Consider the following 12345-nt stretch of genomic DNA (forward strand, 5'->3'; position numbering starts at 1 on the left):
TTCAGCACACCATAAGTGCTACTGAAGAAGTTGAACTGGGTGATCATAGTGGTAAAATTCTATTTTTGGAAAGGTGGCCTTTTTGAACAGGTAACATATGATTTATGATCTGTGTGATGAGAAAGAGGCAGCCACGTGAAAAGCAGGAGGAACAGTATTCCCGGCAAAGGGAAAGGCTAAGTAAGAGGCTCTGATGTGGGAACGCGTTTGGCGTTTGGTTGTACTACAGTAGGCAAGGAGGAGCAAGGTAGTGAAGACATAGGCTGGGTAAGGGATTTGAAATAGTTTCTCCCAAAAATAATGTAAATACAAACCCTTTTTTAGAAATGAGTCTGAACGCTACACAATTTTATTATCTTATTATACACAGGTGGGACAAACTTCTGCATTAGGAAAGCCATAGTGATTCTAAATCATGTGTAATTTACTTATTTTTAAATGCATATAGAAAACAAGTCTCAGGTAAGTGCTTAAATATGATTTTGTTTACAAGGAAAAAAAATAGTACAGCATTTTGACCACCTGGAATTCAGAACTACGTTCCGTTTAAACACGAATGGGTCTACGGATACATTATCATCTGGTTTACCTTGTCCAGCAGGTAAAATCTCCAAAGGACTAAAGCTGAAATCACTCATTACTACTGAATTAGTCAAATGACAAAATGTTCTTTAAATTATGTGATGCATTTTTTTGGTATTAGTGCAATCTATTTTCGTAGCACGAGTGTCATATTTGTCGTATGTATAAAATACATAGAATGGTTAATAATTTCCTGTTACTATTAATATATAAATATATATAATGAACAATAATTTACTGGAAGATTAGGCAGGTCTGTAAGGTAAAATATCTATGTATATAAATATAAAGATCCTGGGCCACCTGAAATTGAAGGATGTGGATCAAGCATCTGAATTCCAGTTTTGTGAGCAGCTACCGTCATATAATCAAGCCTGTGAGAATTTCTAACCCTCTCTGAATCTCATGTCTCTCTCAGAAGTATAGGTTACTATACGTTACTAGGTTTAAGAGACAATGAAACAAGAATTTCTAAGCGTCTGGCACACAGAATAAACTCAATAAGTTTTAGTGCTTCTCCCTCTCCCCATATATTTCCTCTAATAAAAACAGTAGCATTTATGATACAGGAATTATGCTCATACAGATTTCATTTGTATCTTTTAATCAAAATTTTATGATATTTTTCACATAAGAGATATAGGTAGGACAAAGGAACTGCTGCTAAAGCTCTTTACACATCAAACTCTGAATTAAGACCTAGTGTTTCTAATTGTTCTGCTGCCTGGAACCATCCCATTTTGACTGTCTAGCTCCTCCATCTCAGACTGTGTTTCCGTCATCTCAGACACAAACACGTGCCCGACCGCAGTAAATCACAGTTAATCGCATGTCTTAAATTAAAAGACAAAAATGATGCACAATTGGGAGAAATTGTCAGTTGGTGAATGAGTCTCCCTCATTACACTTCGTGCACAGGATGCATGCCAAGTCTGTGTTCCAGGCAAGAAGATTCAGTCTATGACACTGAGGTACAACCTTTGTGCAGAGCAGTCTGGTCCAAAGAATCAAATGCTTTAAAACACGCAACGCTGTAATTGCAGCATATATGGAACATTCAATACAGGACTGTGCATAATCATGAACAATTAGAAAGAACCAAAATGTTCACTGTTGAGGGACTGAATAAAAAGACTAGGTCTTGGCCATTAAAGGAAAAATCTATGCTGTTACAAATGATTTTTTCATATTGAATAACATGAGAAAATGTCCATGAAATATTCTTATGTGAAAACTGCTTACAAAACAATGGTTTTTTTTTTTTCAGGATTATATAATTGGTGGAAGAAGCAAGAAAAGAGAGAGAGAAGGAGGAGAAAGACACTGGGAAAATATACAACAAAAATGTTAACATTTGTTATCTCTGAGTTGGTCAAACTTTCTAAATTTTCTAATTTTCTAAAAAAATCTTTCTAAGTTGTTTAAAATTACACTTGAATTTATCTCTGAAGCTATTGCAAAATGTCAGTTTTAAAGATCCATAAGAATCTTTTATGGTGAACTTACCTATTATAATAAAAACGTCATCGTAAAACTAAAAAATAATCCCCCAGTAAGCACTTAGATATAATTCTATTATTTCCTTGGTTATACAGACAAAATAAACTTTGTAAAAATGTATTCTATAAATATACAAGAAAACCATGTTCAGCAAAATTAAATGTTCAATACAATAATTTATTCCAACATATACCTTATAGTATATTAACATACTAGAAAAAATCATTATAAATTCTTACTAATTTAATAGTAATACCGACAAACTACAAAATATGTTCCCAGCAAACCCAACAGCCTTGAATTTGAGGAACTGCAAATCTTCTCTCCTCCACCCACCTACTCTCCCATTATTTTCTACACTGTAATAGAAAAACTTTACATCTAGCCACCTAGTATTATTCTGACGCTAAAACCTGACAGCAAACAACATATACACACACACAAATAAGATGAGAACAACTAGAATTTTGCAATATGTCACCAATCATGCTAACTTTTGTTTCATTTCAATTTTAGAAGAAAAGAATATACAAAACCCAAGAGTAGAGTCATTCCAAAGGTACTGAACAGTCTACTAACCTTGAAATAAGAAATAAACATTTCCTGCTCTCTTTTATTTCTCAGGGGGTGGGGTGGGAAAAGATAATCATATTTCAGTAAAAGCCCATATCTCAACCTCAGGCGTCTTTGTGTCCCAAGGGTAATATTTCCATTCCATTCTTAATGGAACAAATTTCTAATCAGAATATGTATTCAAAAATAATTGAGGCAATGCAATGTCAACACATCATGCTGCCATCAGCATTTCTGGTGCTGGGAATTGACTTGGCACACTCTGGTGTGACAGAGAGTCAGGGCAGTGCAGACACATCAGACATGATGAAGTGAGGGGAGCCCGCAAGGACAACACAACAGTTCTGCTCCTCTTTGGGTGCTTAAGTCAGTGTGGGATGAAAGCTTCTAAGCTGGAAGAGGCCAACCTTAAAACCTTTAAGGAAGGGATGACTTGTAATGGATCCAGGCCAGGACCACAACTTTTAAATCAGCATCAGTGTCTACTTTTATAAAGTTATTGAGAATTTCTGAAACAACAGTCACTTTCAGAAAGGTTAACACTGCCCCTAGATTTTTAAATTATTAAAATCTCAGGACAACATACACTACTGAATATATTTTGTGATGCTCTGAAAGCGTCCCAAGGTTTAAATCCAGGTTTCTTCAAGTTTGACAATATATTGGTAGTTGTTGAAGCCGGGTGGTGGGTAATGGGGCTCCTTATCATATCCTTCTACTTTTTAATGTGCTTGACATTTTCATAATAGAAAATGGAAAAAACAGATTTCTTTCAATGTATTTTATATTCAAAATTTTACTGACTTTTCCTTTGGAAATATATGAGATCTGATTTGTGCTTATGATTATTTAAGGCTTTAACAAGCAATGTGGATTTTTAAAAAATCTACCAAGCATGATGTTGATCATAAAAAAAATTTTTTTTTCACTCCTGAAAAAATGTTACCAGGATCTGGAATGATAGAAGAAGTGCACCTAAACAAATGCAGTGCCACCATCTGCCTGGCATTCTCACAGTGTGACAAAATAGACTGGTAATTAACTGCTTTCCTACCGAAATCTGCCAGCTTTAACTCCCCCGTGTCACTGATCAGAAGGTTCTGTGGTTTCAGGTCTCTGTGCAAAATATAACGCTGGTGGATGTAAGACAGCCCTCGCAGCAACTGAAATAAAAACAACTGAAAAAATAGGGAGACAAAAGTTAAAATCTGAACACAGACAAATGCCAGTTTCTACATACAGTCTGCCAAGTACTTGTGTTTAGTGAAAATGGGTACCCATCACTAAATTTCCTACCAAACTATTTAACCAGAATTTGCATAAGGGTATGGAAATTCCTAATTCATTAAGAAGTAAATCTGAAAATTTCTAACAACCTATTATGTCAACCCAGAGTGATACCTCCTCAGCCAGAAAGATCTATAATCCAATCTGTGTTCTATAAATTAAGCACAATGTAAAGAATCATTTTTTAAATAATATTTTATTTCTTCAGGTCTAAACTGATGCTTGAGACAGAGAAAAAAATCTATCCAGAATATTATAAAGAGAAACAGAATTTTTTACTAAGTTTATGTAAATGTGCATGTATTTAATTCCATAGAAATGACATAAACATGGTACCCAAGGATTCACCCATTAACATGCTTTAAGGAATGGAAAGATAAGATGATTTCAAGTAATTAAAACAAAAACAGTCACATGGTCCAATTATTACTGGATTGTAATTATATTGCTTTTGCACATATGGCCATAGAGATTAGGCTGTTGCCTAAAGACAGACATGTACCTTCACTAATTACAGAACAGACCCATCCTAAAGGGAAAGGAAACATAGAAAACAGAGAAATCAAGAATTCAAGAGCAATGGTTTTATAAGAAATAATTTTAAGAAGTGACTGATGGCCTTCCCTGTTTAGTTTCATATTGGATCCTATCAAATGTTTCCAATTTTGATAACAAAAAATGTGATTCACTAAGCTTTCCAATATTTATAAAAATGCATAAAAAAGACTATCTTCAAACAATTTACTTGCCAAAACAATCCTAATTGACATAGTTTTTAAAAATCAATCTCCTAAAACAAAAATAAAAACAAAAGGTTTTAAATGCCATCAATATCGGAGTCTATGTAATCAGCTGGTAACAAAATGCAGTTTCAGGGAAATTTGAAATGATTAGATGCCAAGTGTGGGCAGTATAAGGATTCCAGGATCTTCAAATGGAAAAGACTGGCAACTCCTTGAGGGCCCTGGAAGCTAGCATTTCTGGAATATTTTCCAACTAACTAGGGGCTCTGAAAGCCAAGTAAATTTTTTAGAGAGTGGATACCTTGAAATAACAGTAGATGAATTCATTTCAAAATCTCTGTATGTGATAACATGCTGTGGAGCAGTGAAGGCCTAGGATCATGATTTCCAGAATCTAAGTACCAGCAACTAAAAACCTGTTCTGTGTTAGCCTGGATTAAATTACTGGCTCAAGAACCTCGGGAAGCAAATGTCTCCTGGACTCCTCTTTTCAATCCTTCCTGTGTAGCAGATGGAAAGACTTAACACCATCACCAGCAGCTTCCAGCCTCGTTCCTCACTTCTAATACCCCCTGCATCCTGAAGCCTTACAATTTCTAAGAAAATCCATATCCCTTCAGTTTAGAAGGGAGAGAGGATGAGCAAATAAAGCCGCTTTGTGTTTTCAAAAGCTTTTCATCAATCAATCAATCAATCAATCACAAAGGCAGGCCACATAACAAACTTAATTTCAAAAATAAACTGATTTTGAAGAGAAAGTTTGCATTCTGCAAGGTGCTAGCAGAGACTTACCAGACTGCGATTATCTACTTAACCACAGCAACACATTTTAGTTGAACAAGCAATGACACGAAGTGCCAGCTGCCGTTCTATGCATCATAGAATACGAACTCATTTGATCTCTGTAATAATTTTAGTGGTGAAGGTACCACTATTAAATCTGTATTAGTGATGAGGAAACTGGGATCAGTTTAAGTGGCAGAGCCAGGACTCAAACCCAACAAGTTTGACTCCAAACTCCATGCCCTTAACCACTCTACTATAGGAATCTTGGCCAGAACACAAGTAGGGAGTGTTGATACAGAAGCTGCTTCCTCCAACTAACAGTATAAAGTCTGGGCATCTAACAGCATGGCCTTCGAGGCTGCTGAGCTGAGCCCTGATGCCAGCTGGGTGCCCAGGCATCATCACTCTACATTCCCTGACTCCAAGAAGTCTCACGCACCCCCATACGCAGAGCATACTGCTCTTCAGCCCTTTACCTTTGTTCTTACCTCTTCTCTGACAGAAAAGCGCTGTCTCACCTTTGCCTGCTAACCTACATGTATTTCTTAGGTCTCGCCTCAAAAACCACTCCTCCCTGGAGGCTTTCCTGACCCCAGGCCTTCCCTCTCCCTACAGGTCTGTGTGAGGGGTTCCTCCTCTGTGCTCCTGGGACAGCCGTTATATCTGTCTATTGCAGTTATGGTATTACCCTATCTCCCTCAGACTGTGTGCCTTAACTACCTTCCTAACCTGGGTCCACAACTGACACTCATATACCAGTAATGTGATGACTGAACAGAATTTAGACACAGCTGGATGAAGCAGATACAGAAATAAGACGCCTGGAATGGGAGTCTCTAGAAGCTAGGGTAGAAGTGGGTAGATCAAGCAGTCCCAAAGGGCTCTTCTTTTAATACCTTTACCAATTAGTGAAAATATATAATCCTCATGCTAATCCAGAAGCTATTCAAATAGGGAAGCGTATTAAAGAGGATTAAGAAAATCAGTGATAAGAAAGGATGCAACCACACACTCCAACTACAGTTGTATACATGACAAACTAAGCCCCAAACAAGACAAGTAGAACCCCAAACATTAAATTGGAGCCCCAAACAAATTTTTAAATTTTTGATCAATGCACAAAGTCAGAACAAATCCCCATAGAATAAATTCATTCGGGATTTACTAAATGCCAACCATGTGCCAGGTGCTGTCATGTAAGAGGGATGTAAAGATGAACAGGATATAAGATGTAGTCCCTGGACTCGAGGAACTCACAGCCCACTGGGTATGACAGACACATAAACAGATAACTACCACGTAAAGAGGTCTGCACTGTGACAGCAACGTGAACTGAGTGTACTGAAGGCACAGAGGAGGGAGGAAACTTGTCACTCTGAAAACAGAATTCATTACACATAAAATTTTAATAGGAAAACAAGCATTCACTAGATGCACAAGATGAAGTGATGTATTATATGACAAACCTCTTGCTGTTGAGGGAAAAAATTGAGGAGACCAAGCAAGCAGATCACTAAGAAGACAAATTAAGAAGAAAATTTTAAATAAATGAAAAGAAGACAATATATGAAACAGTAAAATTATCAATGCACCATCATAATAGTAATGGTGGCAAGGGGACAACAGTATACTTCACTGAAACCATTAGTAAACTTGGTGTTTTAGAAATAACATTTTAATGTGTTTAACAGAAAATATACTGCTAGCTAGGGGTGGGAAGGCCACAAGGAATTAGCACTGAGTTTAATAGAATGTCCCATGGAATATTCTTTGGGAGTGTTTTGAGAAAGGCAAGTCTTGGGCATTTCTTCCTTTAGGCAAACAGGCAAGTATCTAACTTGCCCATGTAAATTTTTAAGAAAGCCACTTCACTTGGTTGTTGTATAACTCACCACATAACAAGCTATATTTGATCTCTGTGAAAACCAGAGGGTACTGTGAAAACAAGAAGGACCACCAAAGAGGGGGCCACATGCAGAGAAAGAGTAAAAATCAGCTTTGCTACTCGCTAATAAAACTTGGTGAACATTCAATGCAATCTCAGGTACTGAAAAAAGAGGAAGGGAGAGTAATACTAATTGAAGGCTTACACTCATTCAAAGGCTGTTTTAAGTAATTTTACATATATTTTATAATCCTGTATTTTTCCTTTTCTTTTAAACAAATGAGAAAACTAAAGTTCTAAAAGCACGAGAAACTTAAAGTCATCCAACCAACACACAGCACTTGTGAACTTTCCACTATACTTCATTATCTTAAATAAGGTTGATGCTTACTAAACGCATGGATGAATACAGTTATACACCCAATATAATCAAAGTGCTCTGATTAAGTGAACCCAAGTTTGTAAGCCTCAATTAGCATATTATGTAATCAGCATATGATTCTTGAATGTCTATTTTTGCTACTTAAAATCCTCTTAGAAATAAATAACATGGCAGAAGACAGCTTTATGTCCTGAAGCTGATAAACTAACATATTTTCATTTCTATCTTCTTATTTTTCTACTGTAGTGGCCATAAGGTCTTCCTAAGAATACCTTGTCCCCTCAGGATATTCTATTCAACTTTATAAAAGGAGATATCTTCAAATCCTACGGTATGATCACTGAAGAGTTATACTCTAGTTCGAATATGTTCACTTTTTGCAATAAGAATCCCCGTGGGAAAATGCCTTAAATAGCAATGATACGATGAATGGGGACACTTTTACCAGCAGCAGATCTATCTATAGCCCCGTTGTCTTGGCATCCCCTGCAGAAAGCAGCTCATATTCTCAGGCCATGGCATATACTTCTCGGCAATATCCTTTAATACTCCTTCTATTCCCTTCTGAAACTCTTTAGACTTTAAGTAGGTAAAGAATAACGAGATAAGGCTTTTTATCAAAACATTTAGAGCAAGTTGGTAAAAAGCACACACACACATCATTGGACTTAATATATTTGTTACTCAAAAGAATTATTGCCACTTGCAGTGAGCAACAATTTTATACCCCTTCACCCCCGTCAAAGTCTAAAGATGTGTGATCAGATGCTCTTTGTCTCAATGCTTACAGTCATTAGATTCCATGAATGGTCTGAAATCCAGGCATTATTTAATAAATGTGGTTCCAGGGCTTCCTTGGTGGCGCAGTAGTTAAGAATCCGCCTGCCAATGCAGGGGACACGGGTTCGAGCCCTGGTCCGGGAAGATCCCACATGTCACGGAGCAACTAAGCCCGGGTGCCACAACTGCTGAGCCTGCGCTCTAGAGCCTGTAGGCCACAACTACTGAGCCCGCGTGCCACAACTACTGAAGCCCATGTGCCTAGAGCCCATGCTCCACAACAAGGGAAGCCACCACAATGAGAAGCCCGTGCTCTGCAGTGAAGAATAGCCCCCCACTCGCTGCAACTAGAAAAAGTCCGCACACAGCAACCAAGACCCAACGCAGCCAAAATTAAAAATAAATAAATTTTTAAATAAATAAATACATACATATATACATACATACATACATACATACATACATACATAAATAAGGTTCCATTTAATATGAGACTAAGCACAGTGAACATCTTGCAGATTTTCCAGGCTTGGGTCAACTATCTTCAAGGGATGTCCAGGGTCTCTTAGGGCTTATTAGTGATTTGCAATGCACCCTATGCCTTATGGCACAGCAGCAATTCTTACAAAGAGAGTTAGTTAAGCTACTTTTCTGTCACCTGGGGACCAAGGTTAAATCTTTGTATCTTAGGTTTTTCATCTTAAAAATGACTAATTGTCTCAGATGCCCTTAATATCCATTCATGCTGTAAAATTGTATCCTTTCATTTTATGAATAACAGAAATAGAAGGGACTTTACAAATTGAGCAGCTGTAATAACTGCCATTTACTAAATACTTACTAGTAAATTAATCCTTCCAACACTTCTGCTAGGCAGATACTATTATCTTTATTTCACAGATAGAGAAATAAAGGCTCAGAGAAGCTACATGAATTGGGAAAAGGGACCCACAGCAAGTGTAGTAGAGGTAGTAGAGATAGTTCCCATTTTTGTCTTGCTCTGACACCCACAATTTAAAATACTGCTACCCAGAAACTATGTATACTATTTGATTAAAGTAGTTACACATTGTGTGAATCCAAGGCTAGAAAATGTGACATTGGCAAAGTTGTACATGGCTAATACATGCTTCAAATAATATGCTCCATGTTTACTTAGCACCATATCATTTAAAAATCCACAGGATGCACAAACATTACTCATGCATCAAACTTTCTAGAAATGAAAAATAATTAGAAAATTTGAGTCCTCAAAATATCTAGTGAATGTGAAAATACATTAAAGTATGCATCAGATAATGATTTTACTGCAATACTAGGTCTTCTTCAACTTTCAAAAGAATGCTTCATTCCACTTAGTTGAGTTTCAAATTTGCAAATACCTAATGCAAATATCAAATCATAATTTGTAATACAATGTACATAGTACATTCCCAAATAGTTTATATTTTACAAAACATCATTGCAATTTTATGTGTTGAATTTTTTTAAAAAGAATACTAAGAAGGTTATATGGAGATATAAGGGAGACAGAAATAAAAGCCCAGATAGTAAAACATTATGGTGTAATTTATTTGTCACTTTGGACATACTTGACAGTATTAAGTGTGCTACCGGGATAGTGTAAGACACAAACATTCATGCCAGGGCATCAGGTCATAGATGTGTCCTTTTTCGCCCTGTACTACAGATAGATCTGGGTCTTAGAAAATCTGAGTAGTAAGGACAGTTTGTCTTGCCATGTTTTGCCCTTTTTGAGTTCTTTCATTTAACTTTCTGCTTCTTCATTCTACTCCCTCATAAGTCTTAGATATGGAACATGTTCCATCATTTCTAAATAATGTAACAAAAATTTAATTTTCAATCTCTATGTTATTTATACATTAATATTCTATTCTTAAAGATGATAACTTTCTGGAAGGGAATAACTCAAAGAATAAGAGTTTCAAATACTTGGGCAAACTCTTGGGAAAAAGCTCTTGCACACTTTCTGTGATCCTTAAGTTGGCCTCCCATTCTGCCCTCTCCTCCTGCCTCAATACAATGGTGGATATCAACAAGGTGTTGCTCTAGGCACGGAGATGCCCACAGTGAGCAAGTTGACTGGAGCCATGGGAACCAGAACTGGGATACTTACAAGGAGTCAAATGGGGATTGTAAGACAGATCCGTGTTTTGCCATGTTCCTTGAAAGAAGCACATTAGCTTCTTTAGTATGTTAATATATTATAATAATATATAATATTATATAATAATATATAATACATTATAATACTTAATATTAGTATACCAAGTATATTTCCAAGTTACTAGGGTTTGTATGTGTGATGAAGAAAATGGGGAGGGCTGAGGATGAGAAACTTCCATTTAATCAACTTGGTCAGCATCCTAATATTAGTATTAGAAATATTCTTAGCTGAGTAGAAACAAGATGATAAAATTTAAGCTATTGGTTTTAATAGTTGCCCAACATAATTTTCCAAGAGAAAAACTGAAACACTTATTCCAAGGAATTCTAATAATATAATAATATTAAGTATACAACTGACCTTACTGATAGGCACTTTTTGGAACCAAAAAGAAATAGCATGAAATACAAATTTTTGCTCAACTTCATTTGTGAATGTATGCAACACTCCCTCAACTACAGGCCATTCTTTTTACACACAATGAAAAGGAATAAATAGAATTTAAAATGGTTTTACTGCCTAAAGTAACACCTTAAACACTATCAACATGAACTGTCTTAATATCAGTTGATAAGGCCAATGTAACTTTTTTTTAAATTGAGAGAGACAGATGCAGACTGAAAAACTGACAAAGGTGATGAATCTTCAGTGTAAGAGTCTTAGAGAAAGATCACTTCTGCAAGCTATACAATAGAGAAAAATGTTTCAAATGGAATGCAGTAAAGACTCTGAGTTTGATAGGTATGATCAATAAACCTCTCTCTCTCTGCATCTTCTTAGAGAGGTCTCAAGTAACAGGGATTTATATATTAATGAGAAAATATCTATGAAATGTACTGGCTACTCACATGAAGGCTGAACTTGTCTAGGACTTTCAGAAAAATCCCTGGAAGTGTGTACATACTCTGTTACTCAGCTAATTTCCCCCCTGGGTCCTCATGTTTGTCTTGGAAAACATGCATACAAAGGGGTCGAGTGCAAGATCCGTCTTAAACGGGAGAGAGGCAAGGTGAATGGCTTAAAGCTTGAAACCCAGGAGGGTATCTGTCCTATTTCCACTGGATACCACCGCCCCTGCCCCACCAAGCTGGGTAATTCCATCTAACAAATAAAATATCACAGGGCATACTTCTAAAGACTATCTGTATTTCATCAATCTTTGAGGTGATTTCTTTTCAATCTGGGTTTTAAAGCACCTCTAGGAAAGAGTGGGCTGTTCAGTTGGCTGCCTTGATTCCTTTGTCTGATTCAAATCATTAACAAGCACATCAGCAGATGATGCCAAGCATACAAAAGACATGTTCTAAACAACGGAACGCACGCCCCACATCTTAACCAGAAATTCACTACTCAGACCCCCTCTGAACATCCAACACAATATGATTTGACACATGAATTTCACTTTCTTTTATTGTTAATCCTTCACTGTCTAGATATGGAAAATCATTTTGTTATAACAAAAATAGGATGAAAAGGCTCAAAAGAAAACTGGACAGGTGCTGAGACTAGGTATCAAATTTTTAAAACACTCTTGAATGGCTCCATGAAATAACCGTATTTCCCAAAATACAGAATAATGAAAGGCTCTAAAATATTCACTGTAATGCATAGTAGGAAATCATTACCAGCTAAATGAGAG

At 36.5% G+C, this 12345-nt stretch overlaps 1 protein-coding gene across 4 annotated transcripts in view; it reads right to left on the bottom strand.

Annotated features, from left to right (window-relative positions):
* The window catches only part of CDK14 (cyclin dependent kinase 14), a 614965-nt gene that overhangs the window by 284801 nt on the left and 317819 nt on the right, over window positions 1-12345 (bottom strand). For all 4 annotated transcript variants that reach the window (XM_060108929.1, XM_060108927.1, XM_060108930.1 and 1 more), the window contains one exon: window positions 3710-3833. In XM_060108929.1, the coding sequence (XP_059964912.1) occupies window positions 3710-3833 (124 nt within the window). The remainder of the gene's footprint in view (window positions 1-3709; window positions 3834-12345) is intronic.

Source organism: Mesoplodon densirostris, chromosome 9 (genome assembly GCF_025265405.1).
Source record: "Mesoplodon densirostris isolate mMesDen1 chromosome 9, mMesDen1 primary haplotype, whole genome shotgun sequence".
NCBI classification, from domain to species: domain Eukaryota; kingdom Metazoa; phylum Chordata; class Mammalia; order Artiodactyla; family Ziphiidae; genus Mesoplodon; species Mesoplodon densirostris.